Source organism: Pelodiscus sinensis, chromosome Z (assembly GCF_052426305.1).
Source record: "Pelodiscus sinensis isolate ZL-2025 chromosome Z, ASM5242630v1, whole genome shotgun sequence".
Lineage (NCBI taxonomy): Eukaryota > Metazoa > Chordata > Testudines > Trionychidae > Pelodiscus > Pelodiscus sinensis.
Genome location: NC_143085.1, coordinates 30887955 through 30910162, shown reverse-complemented (window position 1 = coordinate 30910162; position 22208 = coordinate 30887955). Strand labels below are relative to the sequence as shown.

The 22208-nt window shown below is 42.8% G+C and overlaps 2 protein-coding genes across 5 annotated transcripts in view; one reads left to right on the top strand and one right to left on the bottom strand.

Moving 5' to 3' along the window:
- The window catches only part of RHOF (ras homolog family member F, filopodia associated), a 57366-nt gene that overhangs the window by 22865 nt on the left and 12293 nt on the right, over positions 1 to 22208 (top strand). For 2 of the 3 annotated variants that reach the window (XM_089775160.1, XM_075898637.2), the window contains one exon: positions 13738 to 13825. In XM_089775160.1, coding sequence (XP_089631286.1) covers positions 13738 to 13825 — 88 coding nt within the window. Of the gene's footprint in view, positions 1 to 11504; positions 12828 to 13737; positions 13826 to 22208 lie in introns of those variants that run through there. The other variant, XM_075898636.2, reaches the window with a different exon arrangement.
- The window catches only part of SETD1B (SET domain containing 1B, histone lysine methyltransferase), a 117781-nt gene that overhangs the window by 90869 nt on the left and 4704 nt on the right, over positions 1 to 22208 (bottom strand). For both annotated transcript variants that reach the window (XM_075898630.2, XM_075898631.2), the window contains exon 2: positions 8702 to 8819. The gene's annotated coding sequence lies outside the window, so the exon portion shown is untranslated. The remainder of the gene's footprint in view (positions 1 to 8701; positions 8820 to 22208) is intronic.

Here is a 22208-nt window from a genome sequence, read left to right as displayed (position 1 = left end):
TCATTGTGGATAGTTCTCTGAACTATCAGTGGGCAGTGGCAGTCAAAAAAGCAAATAGAATATTAGAAGCCATTAAAAAGGGATAGCGAATAAGACAGAAAATCTTATTGCTTCTATATAAAATCATGGTATACCCACATCTTGAATACTGCGTACAGATGGTTGCTTCATCTCAAAGATATATTGGCATTGGAAAAGGTTCAGAAAAGGCCAACAAAAATTATTAGGGGTTTGGAATGGGTCCCACATTAAGGCTGTGTCTACACTGGCATGAATTTCCGGAAATGCTTAAAACAGAATAGTTTTCGTTATAAGTATTTCCGGAAAAAGAGCGTCTACATTGGCAGGCTGCTTTTCCGGAAAAGCCCTTTTTCTGGAAAAGCATCTATGGCCAATGTAGACGTGCTTTTCCGGAAAAGAGCCCCAATCGTCATTTTCGCGATTGGGGCTTTTTTCCGGAAAAGACTACTGGGCTGTCTACACTGGCCCTTTTCCGGAACAGTGTTCCGGAATAAGGACTTATGCCTGAGCGGGAGCAGAATAGTTTTTGCGGAATAGTGGCTGATTTTGTACAGTAGAGCATCGTTGCTTTTCCGGAAATCAAGGGCCAGTGTAGACAGCTCGCAGCTTATTCCGGAAAAGCGGCTGATTTTCCGGAATAAGTGGCCCAGTGTAGACACAGCCAAAGAGATTAAAAAAATGTGGGCTTTTCAGCTTAGAAAAGAAGAGACAGGGGATATAAAAGAGGTCTATAAAATCATGAGTGATGTGGAGAAAGTGAATAAGGAAAAGTTATTTACTTGCTCCCATAATATATGAACTAGGGCCCACCAAATGAAATTAATGGGCAGTAGGTTTGAAACAAAAGGAAGTTCTTCACACAGCACACAGTCAACCTGTGGAACTGCTTGCCAAAGGATACAGTGAAGGCTAGAACTTCAACAGGGTTCAAAAAAGAGCTAGATAGCCATTGATGGACCTAACCTTCATGAATCTAATGAGCCAGGATGGGTAGGAATGGTATCCCTAGTCTGTTTCTCTGGAGGCGGGTGATAGGGGAGGGATCATATGAGGATTACCTGTTGTGATCCCTTTCCTCTGGGGGATTTGGTATTGGCCACTATCAGCAGACAGCATACTGGACTAGATGGACCTTTGGTCTGACCCAGTATGGCTGTATGGCCGTTCTTATGGTGCTAGCAGATTTCAGTGGGGCTCTGCACTGAGAGATCGCCTCACATCACGGCATACTACCATGTATAGAAACTATATGCTACATTGTGATACATATCATACTATTAAAAAAGTCCTTGAATATTAAAAAAATCATTATTTGGCATCTAATTTCTGGAACAGAATGCTTCCAGTTTCCTCTGCCTTGGCTTGATACCTACAATATTTGTAAAAAATAATTTCAGGTGTTCCAGCGTGGTATTTACAGGTTATTCATGTTAATTTTAACTTAAATTCTCCCACTTTGACCTTCAGAATGAAGTGGATAAGATACATTCTTTTAATCAGATGTTTTTTATTTAAATTTTATTTTAAAATATAAACCCACTTAAACTTAAATGTGAAATTGACTAAACTTGTCCTTAGTCAATTTCACTTCAATGTGAAATTGACTAAATGTGAAATTGACTAAAGTCTAAACTTACTGTGATCTATTGAAATAAAATGTTAAAAGTTATATCAGTGATTTCTCTTTGAATTTTTATAAATTAAAGCTTGCTACTTTGTAAATTATATACAGGTGTAGGGGGAAGCATCTTTAACTTCTGAGGTCAACTCAGGCTTTATAAATGTCACTATATCATATATCACATGAAGTGTGTGTGTGTGTGTGTGTGTGTGTGTGTGTGTGTGTGTGTGTGTGTGTGTGTGTGTGTATACGCACAGTAAACTTCCGATAATCCGGCACCTTTAGGACCCAGGGGTGCCGGATTATCAGATATGCCCGACTATCAGAAGGGGGGGCTATGAGGGGTCTGGAGTGGGATGGAAGGGGATGCCACTCCAGACCCCTCATAGCCCCCCCTTACGATAGTCCGGCTCTGCCCCAGGCATCCCTGATTCAGCAGCTGCTGGTCAGTTTCAGCAGCAGCTGAATGGGGGAAGAAGCCTGTCCGGCTGCCCCAGCACTTCCGGGTTCCTGATGGTGCTGGACCATCAGGAGTCCAGGAGCATTAGATGCCAGACTAATGGAGTTTTCGTGTGTGTGTGTGTGTGTGTGTGTGTGTGTGTGTGTGCGTGGCGCGCGTGTGTAATATATTGGTAATATATTGCTTTCAGTCTTTACAGTGTTATCCTGTGTGTGTGTGTGTGTGTGTGTGTGTGTGTGTGTGCGCGCGCGTGTGTAATATATTGCTTTCAGTCTTTACAGTGTTAGTTATTTTAGTTTCAGTTGTATCTAAACTTCTTAAAATCCCACAAAGCACATAGCTGGATCTTTGGTTACCCAAATATCTATGGTGACACAAAACAATCAGTTAAATAATTACTATTCATTTTTCCATTGTTTTGCATTAAAATCTGATTTATCAAACTTGTTTTTATAAACTTATTTTTTCTTGATATAATCCAGCACATTTAAAATTAATTTTTGTATATTTCTATCGAATTCCTATTTTGTCCACTGAGTGTGAATTTAGGTGCATGAAAACCCAAGGTCTGTCATACAATACAATCCAGTGGCTGACAAATCAAACATGCAAACTTTGAATTAAAAAAGAAGAAAACTGCAGTCTCTTGTGTAACTTTTTATTTTTTGAAAATCACTACTACTTTGAATTAAAAAAGAAGAAAACTGCAGTCTCTTGTGTAACTTTTTATTTTTTGAAAATCACTACTACTAACTAGTAGATTTTTGTTGATATACTTTAATTTTTTTAGTCACTTCAGTACTGGTGAATAGTATGAGATTGACAGCTCTTGACCACTGAGTTTTCTCATTGATCCACCAAAGAAAAATATCTTTGGCACTGAATATAGTACATTACAAACTTCCCCACATTTGCCTCAGCCATAACATGGTGTGCTTTTACTACCTCTAGAGGGCAGAGGAGTTCAATCTTTGTGCCCCTTCAGTCCCTATTCTGCACTGAAACTGTCAGTTAGTGCTAATGAGGACACACAATCACTGAATATTGCTCTACGAAGACCAAACACATCTGTCATTAGGTACCCAAGATTATATAACAACTCCCAGAATCTACCAGTATGGGCTAGATTTGAAATGGCAATCCATCTTTGGAGGGCCCTATATCCCAATGTATAGAATCAAATATATTTTAAAAGCAAAAATCCCTGCTTATTGCCTTTTGTATATAAATCACATCAGTATTTTAATGCAATCCCAGTATCCCCTCCTCAATCAGAATGGTAATACACAAAATTTCTTTGCAGCCACTGTTTTCATTTAATCATTTCACATTATCTACCTAACAAAATATGCTGATTTTTGTTTCCAAGGGAAAAACAAAATAATTTAAGGTAGATTGCTATGCAATAATAGCTGCTTAACTGACTGACTTTAGCTGCATTTTGTAAAGTACAAAAACATTTAAAATGAGAGGCAGCATAATTCAGTGACTAAGACACCTAGGTTCTATTTCTGGCTCTTTTTAGCTGTTAGAGGGATGTCACACCATCTTGTTTCTTTTTACACACTTTGTCTGCTTTGTCAGGTTAGACCGTAAGCTCTTTGGGGAATGAACTCTTAGGCTGTGTCTGTAATAAAGATGTTAAGGAGGATAGTAAGGATGTTAAGAAGCAGGTAACTGACTAATGGTGTACTCAATACAATTTATATCAAGTACACAATTAGTCAATAAGAGACTCTACTGTGGCTCTGCTGTTTAAATGTGGTAGGAGCTGGGTGCATAGGCAACTTAACTCTTACTACATTTAAAGTGCAGAGCCACAGCTCAGTCCAGGCCCCAGTGTGAGGTGGGACTCAGCAGTTCCAGCAAGCACTTGGGTCCTGGACTGCTGCGGCTCTGCCTTTTAAATATAGTAAGAGCTGTATGGCTCTTACTACATTTAAAAGGCAGAGCTGCAGAGGTCCTGGACTGGGTGAAAGCCAGGACTGAGTGGCTGGTTCCGTCCTGGCTAGCACTGGGTCCAGCAGCCCCTGTTCATAGGGGGTCCCAGCAGGAAGCTGGGACTTGTCTTGGACAGGGGCTTCTGCCAGAGCAGCCTCTGCCCATGGGGAGCCTTAGCCTGCTGCAGGCAGAGGCTGCTTTGTGGTAGCCTTCCCCCTCCCTCCCTTTGCTGCCTCAGAGGCAGCAAGGCAGGGTGAAGCGAGTAGTTGAGTTGAGTACTACACATTTAAATCTCTAGTGTATACCTAACAGAATGGGGGGGCCTAATCTCGGTTGGAATTTCTAGACACTACTGAAATATAAATAAATAATAATTCAAAGTATAATGAAGGTGCAAAAATAGTTGCAGCAGGTGCAGCTGCATGTTGGGGAAGGAGCATAGATTTATGAGAGCCAGCTGGTCTGGAGACACTTACCCCATTCCAGCTCATATTGGACCTAGAGCAAAACTAGCTGCAACTGGGAGCTTTAGAACATTCAGACTAGGGATGTAATAGTGTAGCCAGTTAAATGATAAACCGATAAGCGGTTGTTTATCAGTTAATGCTTTTGGCTACATACAACACCCACCCTTCCCATGGCTCTGCCAGTAAATTTATTAGTGGGGTGGCCAGCAACCTGGATCAGTACCAGCTTGTGCCGAGTTGTAGGAGCTACTACCACAGCAGCTCTGCAATAATATGCATGTAGCTCCCACAACTGAACCAGGCTGCCTGCCTGCGGGCTTGTAAATTACTATGCATGCAGAGTTGCGGCAGGGGTAACTCCTGGGACTTGGCATGAGCTGAGACTGAGCTAAGCTGCCTGCTCCCAGCTCCTAAATTACTTTGAATGCAGAGCTGCAGTGGGGGTAGCTCCTGGGACCCAGCATAAGCTGGGACTGAGTGCTTGCAATACTAACCTTTATTGATTAATCATGTGTTTGGCATGTACATTCTAACTTCCTCTGCCCCCTCCCTCAATGTTTTATTTGCTTTGCTCCATTTCCCCTCCAGTTCCTATAGTATCTGCTCTTCCTTCATTTGGCTTTTTGTTTGGCTAATCCCACCCAAAAACCAGCAACCACCCAACACTGCAGAACTAATATGTTTGCAAGCCATCACATTTCTTCTGCCTGTATGTTACATTCCCTTTGTCATCTTGTCTATTTAGAATACAAGCTCTTCAAGGCAGAAACTGTCTCTTACTACGTACATTCCCAACTTCAATAGGACCTCTATCCACTACAGCCGTGGTCACCAACCAGTAGATTGCGATCTACTGGTAGATCTCAGGGGCTCTAAGAGTAGCTCTTGAGCCCTCTGAACTGCACACCTGTGCAGTACATTTACATTAGATTTCCTCATGTAATGTAGGCGGGGCTTCAAGGAAGGGGTGGGGCAGTAGTTCTTCGCCTGTTCTGAGACTTAAAAAGTGATCTTGGGTGTAAAAAGACTGGAGACCACTGCACTACAGAAATACAAATAATAATAATGTAATTGGAATATTTTGATTAAAAATAAGGTCCTGGTGGTCTTGAGTTTTCAAACACATGAACATAGTTAAGTTTAGACAGCTGAGTAATTCTATTGACTTCAATGTGACTATTTCTTATTTTTAAACATGCATAAGTCTTGTAGGATCTAAAAATATATGCGTTCATCAAAAGAAAAACTATTGGATACATTCAACAATAAAAGTTTTTAAAGTTTATTTAGAAATAAAAGTTAAATGTTTGTTGTCTTTTCACTTTGATTAAAGTCTAAACATCATGATGACTGTACTGCAGATGGCATCCGTTGGCTATTGAATCTCCCCATAAAATATGTACAAGAGAAGCATGCACATGTGCACCACCTTCTTCTTAATTAAAGAGACAGACTTTCCCTTAGAAATCTTATTGTAATTGATACTTATTAACTAATGTAAGTCTACAGAAATAAAGCTTTAAATGGCTGGCGTTAAAATAGCTTTCAAAGTTCCTACAAACAGAAAAGCAGTATTTCTTAAAGGGAATACTTTAATTTGTTACTGTTCCAAAAACACCAATCTAAGTTATTTTATAAAGTATCCACCAATATGCTATCTGAAATTTTAATGTAAGTTTTTAAAATGATTACATACTAACAGCTAATTAATGAATTAGAAGGGCACTGTTGTAGGTAAATGGATATGAGGGGAGAAGTAAGGAATTCTTCAGAGGGAGAACACTTTCGCCAAATAAGGATGAAAACAAATTGATATGTAAACATTTTTGATGATAGGGTTCTAGCATGGTTTTCTTGGAAGTGTGGACAATGTTTTTTTTTTCTTTTTCTCCTAACAACTAAGGGCGTGTCTAGACTACAGAGTTTTGTCAACAAGGGTACAACTAGACTACTGGCTTTTGTCAACAGAGGCTTTGTCGACAAATAGCATCTAGACTGCATCCAGTTCTGTCGACAAAGGAAGTCATTTTGTTGACATGAGAGTGTAGATGCAAAGGACAATGTAGATCAATAACGCCTTCTGTCAACAACTCTGTTGACAAAAGGTGTTTTTCCTCGTAGAATGAGGTTTACCACCATCGACAAAACTGCCGAGTTCTGTCAACATTATGTCGACAGAACACAGTGGTATGTAGATGCAGGTATAGTTTTGTCGACGAAAGTCCACTTTTGTCAACAAAACCCTGTAGTCTAAACACACCCCAAAATTGGACTTTTGTTGACAAAATTATTCCTGCGTCTATACTACTGCCGAGTTCTGTCAACATAACATCGACAGAACTTGGCAGTTTTGTCGATAGCGGTAAACCTCATTCTATGAGGAATAATGCCTTTTGTCGACAGAGTTCTGTCGACAGAAGGCGTTATTGCATCTACGCTGTCCTTTGCATCTACACTCTCATGTTGACAAAGCGGCTTACTTTGTCGACAAAACTGGATGTAATCTAGATTCTCTTTGTCGACAGAAGCTTTGTCGACAGTATCTGTCGATAAAGCCTCTGTTGACAAAAGCCTGTAGTCTAGACATACTCTATGATGCAAAATCACAGTGGACAGTTCCCTAATACTAAGTATGCTACTTTATGGTTTTATAGTTCCAGGGGGCTAGCCGTAATAGTCTGTAATTGAAAAATCTTTAAAAACAATTAATAGTCCTGCAGCACCTTAGAGACTAACAAAAATGTAGATGGTATCGTGCTTTCATGGGCACAACTCACTTCTTACAAAAGCTCATCATGATAATGACACTACAGGCAGTCCCCGAGTTACGCGGATCCGACTTACGGCGGATCCGCAGATACGAACGGGGATTTTCTTGCCCCGGAGGACTGGAGCGGCGGGACGCCTGGTCCCGCCACCCGCCTCCTCCGGGGCGAGAAAAGCTGTTCCCCGTCTCCCTGGTCTGCTGTGGGAGCCAGCAGACCAGGGAGACGGGGAGCAAAGCCGCGCAGGTCCCGGGGCCGGACCCCTGGCGCTTCCAGCTGATCTGGAAGCGGCCGCGGGTCCGGCCCTGGGTCCTGCGCGTCTTTGTTCAGCGTCTCCCTGGTCTGCAGACCAGGGAGACGCTGAGCAAAGCGGCGCAGGACCGGGGCTGGACCGCGGCGCTTCCAGATCAGCTGGAAGCGCCGGGGGTCCGGCCCGGGTCCTCCACCGCTTTGCTCTGCGTCTCTGGTCTGCTGGGGGGGAGGCAGCTAGTGCCCCCCTCAGCATACCAGGGAGATGTGGAGCAAAGCCTGGGGCCTGTGGTAGAGCAGGTGGGGCGCTGCCAGTTGGTCCCTCAGCACCGCTCCTTGGCGCTACTGGACCAACCCAGCAGCACCCCAGCTACTCCGCCCCAGGAGTCCTGATTCAGCTGCTGCTGATCAGTTTCAGCAGTGGCTGAATCAGGACGCCTGGGGCAGAGCAGCTGGGGTGCTGCTGGGTTGGTCCAGTAGCGCCGAGGAGCGGCCGCGCTACTGGACCAACCCAGCAGCACCCGAGCTGCTCTGCCCCAGGCGTCCCCAAGTTAGCCGCTGCTGAAACTGACCAGTGGCTGACTACAGGAAGCCCGAGGCAGAGTTGCTCTGCCCCGGGCTTCCTGGAATCAGCTGCTGATCAGTTTCAGCAGCAGCTGACTTGGGGACGCCTGGGGTTCTTAAGTTGAATCTGTATGTAAGTCAGAACTGGTGTCCAGATTCAGCGGCTGAATCTGGATGCCAGTTCCGACTTACATACAGATTCAACTTAAGAACAAACCTACAGTCCCTATCTTGTACGTAACCCGGGGACTGCCTGTATCTACATTTTTGTTAGTCTCTAAGGTACTTCAGGTCTATTAGTTGTTTTTAAAGATTTATGATTTTATGACACTAGTATCAAGCCAAAAATTCTTCTCCACTTTGATTAAAGACCCCCTCTTCTATATTAGTTAATATATCTAGCATCATTTTGCTAGATTAATTCATATATCTAGCATCATTTTGCTTCCAATGTAAACAGGGCCCAAATTTAGTGTACAATCAATTTCATTTGTAATCTTATGATAAACATAAACCTCAAGTATCAATTGGTGAAGTGATGAGCAGTGTAAGTTAATTTGGTAACCAATATTGGTGGTAACAAAAATGCAATATGCACAAAATATTTACATACCTCCGTAATGCAGGTTCTTGATTTTGCTGGAGTCACTGCAAGTCTTTATATGTTTAGTACTTCACAGTCTCCAATGGATAAGAGATGTAATGTACTGGTGTACTTGTACTTGTTTTAGCTGCAATAAACAAATAAATGGGATAAAACACTTTTACAGGTTTTAAGAATCATATTTGCAATTTGTTACTAAAGGACCAGGTTCTGTTCCCACTTAAGTCAGGATCAGGCTTATAATAAAGGTGTGTGCATTTATCACAACAAGGAAAAATACTTCGCATTTGTATACTACTTTATGTGCAAAGCATTGTACAAACATTAATTTAAAATAATGAAACAAAATACTTAACTATTCCAATTTTCAAATGTTAGTTTGAATGTCTATTATTTTAAAATACTATATCTACCTATATAATGTTTAGAATATACTAAATTGCTCTTTTGTTTTATGATGAGTCCTGAATCTAAATGCTTCTCCTAATGCAAAGTATAAAGAGAAAGTTTGCAGATTATTATTATTATTTTATTATTGGTAAAGAATCAAACAAACCCTACCTTGAATTAATTATTAAATTAACCCCCCATAAATTACAGTAATTTATTCAAGTGACATGATGAAGTATATTTATTGATTATAACATGATTTTAAGATTGGGATAATGGCCTAATCCAGCAAAGTGCTATGCCATCTCTGGACAGTGCTGAATGCCCTTAATTGCCACTGAAGTCCATACAAGGTGGCTACGTCTACACTGGCCCCTTTTCCGAAAGGGGCATGCTAATTTTCAACTTCAGAATAGGGAAATCCGCGGGGGATTTAAATAAAGATGTCCGCCACTTTTTTCCGGCTTGGGGAAAAGCCGGAAAAAAGCATCTAGACTGGCCCGATCCTCCTGAATAAAGCCCTATTCCGGAGGATCTCTTATTCCTACTTTGAATAGGGCTTTATTCCGGAGGATCGGGCCAGTCTAGACGCTTTTTTCCAGCTTTTCCCCAAGCCGGAAAAAAGCGGCGGACATCTTTATTTAAATCCCGCGGGGGGTATTTAAATCCCCCGCGGATTTCCCTATTCTGAAGTTGAAAATTAGCATGCCCCTTTCGGAAAAGGGGCCAGTGTAGACGTAGCAGGTGAGGGCTCCCATCATCTTGCAGGACCAGACCCTAAGAATATGTTTATGTTTAGGTCTGGAATGTTCATAAGGTTTTGTATTATCTTTTGACAAATCTATATACTCTAAATGCTTATGTAACATTTTCTCTAAAATAAAACATTAACATCATATAGGAGTGAACTCAGATGCCTTTTGTTTTGATTTTAGAGCTTCTATTTGGGTTCTTATATGCCCCTCCTACCACTGTAATACTGTCTCCTTTTTCTATTCAGTCCTCTGTATATTAATTAATGTTTTCCTTGAAACATCTCTGACTTCAAAGGCATTGGACAATTCAGTTTGTAACTGTTTTTTTTTTGCATGTAGTCTCGAAGGCCATCTAGTGACACAACTGTGCAAGAAGAAATGTCAGACCCTATATGAACTCGAATTTAAAAAAACTAGGTAAAATTAGGGAATAATAAACTCAACAGTTCCATTGGTGGATTTTTAACCTTTACAGAGATAATATTTCAGAAAGTTTTAGGGGTGAGCCAGATTGCCTAATGAATTTAGATTTGCATACCAAATGGGAGAAAAGTTGAGATACTCTTCACGGAAGAGGAAGGAAATGGTCTATCTTTGCGAGGCATAGGACTTAGTCCCTTTAGAGAATGGGGGCCAATTTTGATCTAGTTATCAGATTGTAAATGCAGAGTAATTCCAATGAAATGCAAGATCAAGATGATACTTGTCATCTTACCCCTCTGGTTCTTATCTTTGAAGCGATGCTATTTACCTATGCATAAATAAGTCTGTACATAAAAGTTTAAAGGATTTGGATATATGTAACTGAAATGAACACAATATTAAAGCTGAATTTTATGACAGTAAGGTTAGTATGATACCAATAATTCTGAACTCAGTTGATGTTTCCTTATTTAAGAATAGAGCACATAAGTACGAACATGGCAGATGCATTAGAAATTAATAAAAGTGATCCACATTAATCTCTGGTGGCATACTGAAGTAATCTGGAGCTTCAGTAAGAATGAACTTGAGTCAGTACTTTACCTTAGTTGTCCTAACAGCTGTTCTTTTCCCGATACCGCATCATTAACACCTTGAAGAGGTGTGGTTTGTCAGACACAAAGATTTTTTTTGTCTGCTTTTATTTCTGAAGAAAGTAAAAATGATGTTGTTCCTCCACCAAATGTTTCCTGCTGATGCCAGAGACTTAAAATAAATAAAATACATGTTTTAAGTTCAAATAAATGCTCCTGAAAAAAAGGTGATAAGGATGCCAGAAAAGTAGGGAAAGGGCAGGACTTAGGAACAGTACACTCCCTAGAGAGGAAGATCTGAGAGGGGGCATTTTAATTCACCAGGGCTGTGTCTACACTGGGCCACTTATTCCGGAAAAGCAGCCGCTTTTCTGGAATAAGCTGTGAGCTGTCTACACTGGCCCCTTGAATTTCCAGAAAAGCAGTGACGATTTACTGTAAGAAATCAGCTGCTTTTCCGGAAAAACTATGCTGCTCCTGCTTGGGCAAAAGTCCTTTTTCCGGAAAACTGTTCCAGAAAAGGGCCAGTGTAGACAGCACAGTAGTCTTTTCCGCAAAAAAGCCCCGATCGTGAAAATGATCATCGGGGCTTTTTTCCGGAAAAGCACGTCTACATTGGCCACGGACGCTTTTCCGGAAAAAGGGCTTTTCCGGAAAAGCATCCTGCCAATGTAGATGCTCTTTTTCCGGAAATACTTATAACGGAAAACTGTTCCGTTTTAAGCATTTCTGGAAATTCATGCCAGTGTAGACACAGCCCAGGAGCTTCTGGGTGTAAGAGGTTGAAAGTTCCTGTGTAAATGGGTTTGATCTCAGAGTGCAAGGTAAAGGGTGTACCTGAAAGTTTTCAGAAAGACGTTCATGTGGAGTTGGGGGGCAGGGGTGTCTCAGTGCCCATGGGATTTCTGTGTATGTAATGGGTTTTTAGGGTTTGTCTACAGTGCATAACTATTTTGGAAAATTGGAGGTATCCCAAAATAGCTACCCCACAGCTACACAAGCCACCTGTTATTTGAAATATTTTTCAAAATAATAGGCATGCTATTTCACGATCTCAGTAAACCTCGTTGCACGAGGGAATAAGGGATGGCTCGAAATAGTGCATTATTTTGAAATTTGGCGCTATGTACTGTAGCTACATCACATTTCGCAATATTTCAAAATAGTCTCAAAATAAGATGTAGTTTGCATAGCACAAATTCTGTATCTTATTTCAAGTTTAGGGTGCTGTTTAGAGGCACCCTATTAGTGTCCATAGTCTCCTCTCCTTCCCCCATGTGTGGGACAAGGATTTCACTGTCCTCTGGTCTCCTGTTTAGAAATGGGTCTCAGTGTTCAGAAGGCCTCTGGTGGACTATCTGACCTGCGTTTGGGGGTGTCTCAGTTTGCACAGGGCCTTTGTGTGTAGGAGGATCTCTGCCCACGGGGCCCCTGTGAGCATGCGGATGGAGGGATGTCAGCGTGTGCGCTGAACGCTCCCGAAGCGAGATAGGCGTACGGGAAACGAAGCGAGGGGGCCGGGTCTACGGGCAATGGCGCCACCTCGGGGCGGGCTCCGGGTCTCCCGTGTGTGGGGCACCTGCTCGGAGCCGGGTTCCCCTCAGCCAATCCCCGGCTTAGCCGGGAGCCGGGCCAGCTCGCCCCCTTCCCCGCCCTCCTCAGCCCGGAGCTCGCGGCGAGCCCCCGGCTGCGCAGGCAGCCGCGCTGACAGACATGCCGACTGCTCTCGGGCTGCTGCTGCTGCCCTAGCTCCGGGCGGGCCCGTCCCCCCTCCGCACGCCGGGGCCCATCGCCCCGCACCCGCGCATGGCGGTAGAGAACGGCTCCGGCCCCGGCCCGCGCGGGGCCCCCCAGGAGAGCGGGAGCCCGCCCGCCCCCTCGGGGCAGAGGGAGCTGAAGATCGTGATCGTGGGGGACGGAGGCTGCGGGAAAACCTCTCTGCTCATGGTGTACGCGAAGGGCGCCTTCCCTGAGGTGAGCGCCGGGGAGGCCAGTCTCCCCCTCAGGGCGCGCTCCCGCCAGCCGCTGCAGGGGGCCGTCTCCGGGAGCGCGCCCCGCCGCGGGCACGTCCAGCTCCCCCTAGCCCGGGCTGCCCCCCCCCCCTTCAGTCTCCCAGGGGCCCGCTCCTGGGCGGCGGGAGAGCTGAGGGGGAATTCCCGGCTGGCCAGGGCTGGGAGAGCCAAGGCGGGGCCCGCTCGAGGCAGGGCAGGTGCTGCTGGGCCCCCCGCGGGCTGGGGAGGTTTGGCAGGGGGCGAAGGGGCTTTCCAGGCGGTGGGGCGGAGAGAAACGAGCCGGTGGCAGGATGCGCAAGAAGCAGCATCTGCCAGACGCTGTTAGTCATTTGGAGAGTTGGGCTTGGCGGGCGGGGGGCTGCTGTCGCAGACGCTTTGTGCTGCCTTCAGGTGTTGAAGTCATTTTTGGTCAAAGGCGTTTGTAAAACCGCCTTAACTTTCGGATAAACCTCGGCATTGAAACCAGTAATGGGGGCTTTTTGGTAACGGCAGTTAAAGAGCCAGAGAAGTGATGGTGAGAGTCAGATAAAACGGGGAATCTGTCACAGGCAAACCCGTCCTTTCTTTTTGTATTTCAGAGAATTAAACTTGTTCTATTTGGGATATGTACTCTTGGCTCTCGGCCTCCAGGAGATGTCAGAGCTGTTTCTAACCTTTCGGTTCTTTGCCATGTGACAGCAGACCAGTCATTTAAATCTGACTGCTTAATCTTCTTCATAAGTAAAATGGGGTAAAATCTGTCTCACAGATTTCATGCAAGTCTTTTTCATTCATGCTTATAAAGAATTTTGTGATCCCTGGTGGGGAGGGATTAGGGAAGTGCAAAATAGTACAATACCATGTAACTAGAATTGTATTTCCTTTTTTGACAGAAATATGCACCTTCTGTTTTTGAGAAGTATACTACCAGTATTACAGTTGGCAATAAAGAAGTAATTCTGAATTTGTATGACACTGCAGGTAAACCACTTTAAACAAGATCTTCTTTATTTGAAAAATAAGTAAAAAAAAATTAGCACAGCAAATTCTCCTGCAGTATCCAGGAACAGATGATTTGCCTTAGGCAGGCAGGAAACTGTCTTCAAGGGTTTTTTAGTATTAATAACATTACACATCAGTTTTTGCACTGCAGTAATGATTTAGTTGCTTGTACTTTTTTATCGATATATCAACTATTCTTTAATATTTCAAACTTTTGATGGAATGTTATTTATGTGACCCCTTTTACCAGAAAAATACTAGAGATTCACTAAACTAGATTATTCTTGTGGTGTAGAGGATAGCACATTTGCTTGGGGAGGGCAGGGTTGTGGGCTTGAATCACACCCACCTTGGGAGTGGCCTGACAGCTGCCCCAGAAATGGAGCAGCGGAGCTAAGGCAGGCTTATTCCTGCCCTGGCCCTCTTCCACCCCTGAAAGCAGCTGACGTGTACAGCAGTGGCTCTAAGCGCTGCCCCTCATCTACAGTCACCAACCCCACAGCTTCTACTGGCTAAGGTTCTCCATTATTGATCAATGCAGGAGTGGTGTCCGCAGGCAAGGACAATATGTGGAGATCCCCTGCTCTGACTTTCTCTGGGTCTGCACGGACATGCCAGCCACTTTCAGGAGCACAATTGCCATAGGGATAATTACTCCAGATTCAAAGGTTAGGCATTTAAGAACTCACCACTCAAAGAATTAAATTTAAGCATAAGAGAGAAATGAAAGTTATGAAATACACAGACCATTTAAAAATTAAAAATAAGCCACTTTGCAAGCAGTAAAAGTAGTAACAACCCTCCCCATATACGTGTTGGGTCAGGAAATGAGGGGGAAGGACAGTGTGTGTTTGTGAGAGTGACAGAAACCTGCACAGTGTGAGAGTGACAGAGATTTGTATTGCCAAGCTCCCCGCATCCCCTTCTCCCTCTGTGGAGTACGAGAGTGGGGTGGGGAAGGACACCTGGATATCAAAGCCCCCTCCTCTTCTCCCTCCATCAACATGCACAGCAAGCAGTTGGCTCCTAAGGGCAGCTCCAAGACATAGGGCAGGGAAAGCATGACAGTGGGTGGAGGGGCAACTGAAATGCCAGCACTTGATAGCTTCCCAGCCAAACCATTCAGGATCACCTGACAGAGGATCCAAGATCTACTGGTAGATCCCATCTACTGGTTGGTGACCACTGTTCTATAACAATCAAAGAATCATAGAATACTATAACTGAAAGGGTCTTTGAGTCCAATCCCTTACCCTTACAGGACCAAGCACTGTCTAGATTGGGGTGGGTGATAATTTTTGAAAGGGGGCCACTTTGCAAATTTCTAAAATGGTCGCAGGCCGCCCCAGAAGGGGCGAGGCTTTGGGCAGAAATGGCCAGGCCAGGAGACTTTGAATGCTTCCCCACCCACAGACCCTAATTGGCCTGGGGGTAGGGGAGTGTGTGAAGTCTTTATCCCCTGTCCTGGTAAGGGTGCCTGGTGCTTAGAGATAACTGCCAGCTGTTTTGAACAGCTGGCAGTTCCCTGTAGGTGCTGCACGCCCCTGGCAATGTGAGGCTCCCTTGCTGTGCTACCTCTGCCCCAGGCCAATAAGGGGGTGCACTTCCCCCCCCAAGAAAAGAAAAGAATGCAGCAGCATCAGGAACGGGGCTGAAGAGAGGCTTTCCCCATAGTTTGGGAGGCGCCCCCCCCTCCTCCCAGTGCCACACTTCCCAGCTGCTGTGAAGACTCTGTGGACGGGAAAGCGTGCACATTTTCTCACTCCCCACTCCACCCTGCCAGCGGTGCACGGTTCCAGTCGGGGTGAGTGAGGAGCAGGTCAGCCACAGGCCGGATCAACACATTTGGTGGGCTGAATCCGGCCCATGGAGGCCCCTTTCCCCCCTTGTGGTCTAGATCATCCCTGATCTACATCTATCCAATCTGCTCTTAAATGTGTCCAGTGATGGAGATTCCAACACCTCCCTAGGCAACTTATTCCAGTGTTTAACCACCTTGACAGTTAAGTTGTTTTTCCTAATGTCCAACCTAAACCTTCCTTGTTGCAATTTAAGCCCATTACTTCTTCGCCTGTCATTAGAGGCCAAGGAGAACAATTTTTCTCCCTCCTCCTTGTAACACCCATTTAGGTACTTGAAAACCGTTATTGTGTCCCCTCTCAATCTTCTCTTTTCTAAACTTAAACAAACCTAATTCTTTCAATCTTCCCTCATAGCTCATGTTTTCTAGACCTTTAATAATTTTTGTTGCTCTTCTCTGGATCTTCTCCAATTTTTCCACATCTTTTTTGAAATGTGGTGCCCAGAACTGGACACAATACTCCAAATGAGGCCTAATCAGTGCAGAGTAGAGCGTAAGAATAACTTCTTGTGTCTTGCTCACAGCACTCTTGTTAATGCATCCCAGAATCATATTTGCTTTTTTTGCAACAGTGTCACACTGTTGACTCATATTTAGCTTGTGGTCCACTATGACTCCTAGATTTTTTCTACAGTACTCCTTCCTAGACAGTAGCTTCTCATTCTGTATGTATGAAACGTAGGTTGTTCCTTCCTACGCGGAATACATTGCATTTCTCCTTATTAAACCTCATCCTATTTACCTCAGTCCATTTGTGCCGATAATTTTGAACTTTGATCCTATCCTCCAAAGCATGACTCCTTCCATTTTGGTATAATTTGCAAACAGAATAAGCAGGGCTCGACAAATAATACAATCTGCTTGCCCATGGCGAGTAGATTGCAACCCAGAAGTGCCAGGTTCGGGCGATCTGCACATGCGCAGAACGATGTGCGCATGCGCAGATCGCCGGACAGCGTGGCTGGCGAGCGACGCTCGCCGCGGTTCGGCAAGCCCTGGTAATAAGCATACTCTCTATGCCAATATCTAAATCATTGATGAAAATATTGGACAGAACCAGTTCCAAAACAGATCCCTGCAGAAGCAATGATTGATTCTCAGTTGTCCAACTGTGTTTTGAAAGAGAACCCTAAAATTAAGATATACTGTGTTGAATTCTGTTCTGTTACATCAGTGTAAACCGGGGCTACGTCTACACTGGCCCCTTTTTCGAAAGGGGCATGCTAATTTTAAACTTCGGAATAGGGAAATCCGCGGGGGATTTAAATATCCCCCGCGGGATTTAAATAAAGATGTCCGCCGCTTTTTTCCGGTTTGGGGAAAAGCCGGAAAAAAGCGTCCAGACTGGCCCGATCCTCCGGAATAAAGCCCTGTTCCAGAGGATCTCTTATTCCTACTTGACGCTCTTTTCTGGCTTTTCCCCAAGCCGGAAAAAAAGCGGCAGCCATGTTTATTTAAATCCCGCGGGGGATATTTAAATCCCCCTCGCATTTCCCTATTCCAAAGTTCTAAATTATCAAGGCTATTCCGAAGAAGGGGCCAGTGTAGACGTAGCCCTATAGTGCTTTTTGTTCTGAATGATGACAAAATGCTTAACAAACCGTAAGTCTACAGTACTACTGAAAAGCAGCCATTTCCATGGTAAAGGGCATCAACCAACTGGTACAGACATTAACATTGTCAGAGGACTTGGAAGAAACTTTGGCATGGGATATTGAGTCAAATCTCTGTTCTTCCAGAAAGTTCTGTTGCGTATTCAGTATCCACATAGAGTAAATAGGATTTCTAATTGTTTAAGATCTTGTCCAAGACACTTCCCACATATTAACACTTATATAATTCAGTGTATTACCTCAGTGGGATGAAGTGATGAGTTGGTTCTGCCATGTGTAAGCCTGTATACTGGATGAATCTCTCTAGTCTGGCACTCTCTGATTCAGAAACATCTGTGGTCCGGCATGTCCACTTGTGGTGTGGCTAAATTTCCCATAAAGTTTGTTTACAGCCACCAGTCCTGGTTCTCAGTGTTGTGTGCTGTTATTTAGTTCTAATATACACAGTAAATGTCTTCTAAGAGCCCAGTAAGCAATGGAATTGTTGGTAATGCTGCTAGGCTAGCTTGACCTCCCATAGTTCAGCAAATTCTCTGTTTCAGCACCCATCAGGTTCTGAGGATGCCATAATTAGAGAGATTTAACCTGTAGTTTCAAGAACTCTTCTCTTTCAAATTTGTCTAGGTTTCTAAGCCATTTTTTCCTATTTTGTGAGAAAATGAAAATAAAATTGGAAGAGAATTTTAATATATTTCTAATTCAGTTTGGGAAAGAAGTTTCATTATAGATAATCATTTTAAGAACAACTGAAAATCATGCATTGGAATAAAAAGTGAATTGAATAAAGATTTTTCACAGTGGATCTTTTGTATTACTTTGTGCTACTTTCTCTATAATTTTATCAGAAGCATCTTTTGCTCTAGCAGGAAGTTGGTGGTCTGTGCGCTGCAAACCACAAGGAGTTTGCAATATCTGTTGTTTTGCCTACAAATACATTTTGCATCAGCTATTCAGTTAAAATGCTTCACTGAAAAATAAGGTAAAGAAATTGAAAGATAAATTAACTCCATTCACTTAGCTTGTAATAAAGAATTAAAATTCACTGGTGGTGAAACTTTATGTTGTAATTCAGGAGATGTGGATTTAATTTCTCATGCTGATCTCTCCCTCCAATGCCATCTCAGGAGGATAGATAAAAGTGTATTCTGCTGCAGAGGGACTGGTGGGAGGGGAGATGATGTCTTTTGTCACACAGACTGCTCACTGTGTCTGATTTATATGGAGTCTTTCCAGTCTCGTATGACCACAAAGATGGTTGCCACTAAGATCCTAAACCTTCTAATAAGGAGTTTTAAAAAGTGCATGTGAGAAAATGATTTTTAAGATTCCTCAGGGAACGTAGGAAGGGGACCCATGACCCAAGAACTCCTTAAGGGTAATTGGCAACAGGGTTACAAGAGTATCTTGAATCTGGCATGTATATTATAATTTACGTGGGGTCTTACAAGCATGTCATACTGGTCATCAATATCATTGTGAAATGTGTATAGATGGCATATAAGGAGTTATGTGTATATATACTGAAAATATGTTTTTAAAGTTTGCAACAAAGTAGAAATTAAAACAAAGTTTCTTCCAGACAGGAGTAAAGTGTGTGTGTCCCCCCATCAGGATGTAAATTAAGCACTGTAGGCTAATACAACAGATGCCTAGTTAGCAAGGAGATTATAAAGTCAATAGGGAAGCAGCACACTGAAAAAAGTTAAGTTTTGGTTGGTATTCCTGGCTGTGTACAAAGCCAGTGAACTTTGGGGGCATATTTATGAGACAAAAAGACACTTCATTATCCTAGGAAGTAAGTAAGCAGTGCATTTACATGTATAAATGGGATCTCAACCAACCTTTGTTGAAGATGTACAATTTTTTTTGGAGGGGGGGGAGAAACTTAACTGTCAGGTTAATGTCCTTTCTAATGAAGTTTAGTCATTAAAAAGCACATTATGGTTTTGTTTAATATGAAACCATTTGTTTTCAATATCCTGGATCGCTATCTCCCAAATTTTTAGTTTTTAATGATAAATTGAGTGCACATCCTGCAAGACAAAATAAGGGATGGCACTACAGACTATACAGAGGAGAGGAGAATGTCTAAGTGGCTCACATGTTGGTGGAGCTGGGAGCTGACTTCCAGCCAAGGGCAAATAAGATTCTCGCATGCTGGAGACAGGGTAACAAAATGATTCATGGTCCTTGGTACCCTGAAAACCACCACAGGGCCCTCCTGGGAAAAATATGTCTGGAAATAGTATATCATATTTCACTTTTTATTCATCTCTGCCAGGATAAAAAGTTTCCCCAAATTTTCTAAAGTGAATACTGAAAGTACAGCCTTAGTTAACATGCCACTAACTAAAACAAAAGAGAATTCAGAATTTTTCTTTAACTTATAGGGGTTCTTGGTTATAGAATCATAGAATACTAGGACTGGAAGGGACCTCGAGAGGTCATCAAGTCCAGTCCCCTGCCCCCACGGTAGGACCAAATACTGTCTAGACCATCCCTGATAGACATTTATCTAACCTACTCTTAAATATCACCAGAGATGAGGATTCCACAACCTCCCTGGGCAATTTATTCCAGTGTTTAACTACCCTGACAGTTAAGAACTTTTTCCTAATGTCCAACCTAAACCTCCCTTGCTGCAGTTTAAACCCATTGCTGCTTGTTCTAGCCTCAGAGGCCAAGATGAACACGTTTTCTCCCTTCTCCTTATGATACCCTTTTAGATACCTGAAAACGGCTATCATGTCCCTCCTCAGTCTTCTCTTTTCTAAACTAAACAAACCCAGTTCTTTCAGCCTTCCTTCATAGGTCATGTTCTGTAGACCTTTAATCATTCTTGATGCTCTTCTCTGGACCCTCTTCAATTTCTCCACATCTTTCTTGAAATACGGTGCCCAGAACTGGACCCAATACTCCAACTGAGGCCTAACCAGAGCAGAGCGGAAGAATGACTTATCGTGTCTTGCTAACAACACACCTGTTAATGCATCCCAGAATCATGTTTGCTTTTTTTGCAACAGCATCACATTGCTGACTCATATTCAGCTTGTGGTCCACTATAACCCCTAGATTCTTTTCTGCTGTACTCCTTCCTAGACAGTCACTTCCCATTCTGTATGTGTGAAACAGATTGTTCCTTCCTAAGTGGAGCACTTTGCATTTGTCTTTATTAAACTTAATCCTGTTTACCTCAGACCATTTCTCCAGTTTGCCCAGATGATTTTGAATTATGACCCTATCCTCCAGAGCAGTTGCAGCCTCTCCCAGCTTGGTATCATCTGCAAACATAATAAGCGTACTTCTATGCCAATAGCTAAATCGTCGATGAAGATATTGAAGAGAGCCAGTCCCAAAACAGACCTCTGCGGAACCCTACTTGTTATACCTTTCCAGCAGGATTGTGAACCATTAATAACTACTCTCTGAGTACGGTTATCCAGCCAATTATGCACCCACTTTATAGTAGATCCATCTAAGTTGTATTTGCCTAGTTTATTGATAAGAATATCATGTGAGACCGTATCAAACGCCTTACTAAAGTCTAGGTATAAAGTCTAGTTATGTGACTGTAAAGTCCATTTTAATAGGAGATATACCTACTTAAAGTACCTAGTTGGCATGACCTTTGAAGTAGTATGCAGGATCCTAATGACATGTAGATTGAAAATCTCCCAGCCTCGCAGCTGGTGGCAGTTGGCAGTGCTAACTATAATACTAAGGTCTACACTGCATTCAGAAGTGAGATTGCAGCTCAGCTAGGCATACCACTAAATACAGCAGTGAAGACATGTGCTTGCAATGGAAGTGTGTACCCAGAGTTCCAGGTGAGCTTGTACAACCTGTACAGTCTCATCTTCATTGCTATTTTTTAGTTAATGTGAGAATCATTCTTGCTGGTCAGTTCATAGGATTCCATTGATATTTAACTTTAAATAAATATCCTTCCCTTGTTTGTCAGTTGTAGTCCCAGGGGATCTTTTCTATCCACAGAATATATTCAAGTAGTAAATAGAATCATAGAACACTAGAACTGGAAGGGATCTCAAGAGGTCATTGAGTCTAGTCCCTTGCCCTCAGGGCAGGACCAGGTAGGCTGTATCTAGATTACATCCCTTTTCTCAAAAAAGGTATGTAAATTAGACACTTCAAAATTGCAAATGAAGCTGGAATTTAAATTTCCTCGTTTTTTCAGTAGTACACGATCTTTAAAAAAAAAAGTTTTATTTTCGATTGATCCCCATCTAAACTGCCATTTTTCTATCGAAAAGCCCTATTTCTAAAAAATCCCACAGCTGCCTTTATGTAAATGAAGCACGGGAAATTTAAATCCTGGCTTCATTTGCAATTTCTAAGTGTCTAATTTACATACCTTTTTTGAGAAAAGGGATGTAATCTAGACACAGCCGTACTGTCTAGATCAACCTTGGCAGGTGCCTGTCTAACTTGCTCTTAAATATCTACAATTATGGAAATTTCACAACCCCTCCAGGCAAAATATGTAAGATGCTACTAATTAAAATGAAATAAATCTTTAAAAAAGGGTGTAAAGTCCATTACATTGATAGGTTACACTTTTTCAACATCGTTATGAAGTGCACAGGCAATACATTTAAAACTGATCATCTGATGTATTACACTGCATAATTCATGGAACTCACTGCCACAGAAAGTAATGAAAAAAAATCCTAAAATCCTTAGACCAAAAAAAATCCTATTTTTTTAAATAGTTACAGTAACACTAGCTAGGATTACAGTGTACAAGGGATACAAACTTTCATGCTGCAAAACAGAATCTAGATACAAGTTGACAAGGGGTAGGAAGAAACATCTGCTATGTGTATGGTTATTGTTACAGGGATTTAAAATGCTTCCTTTAAAGCAGGGG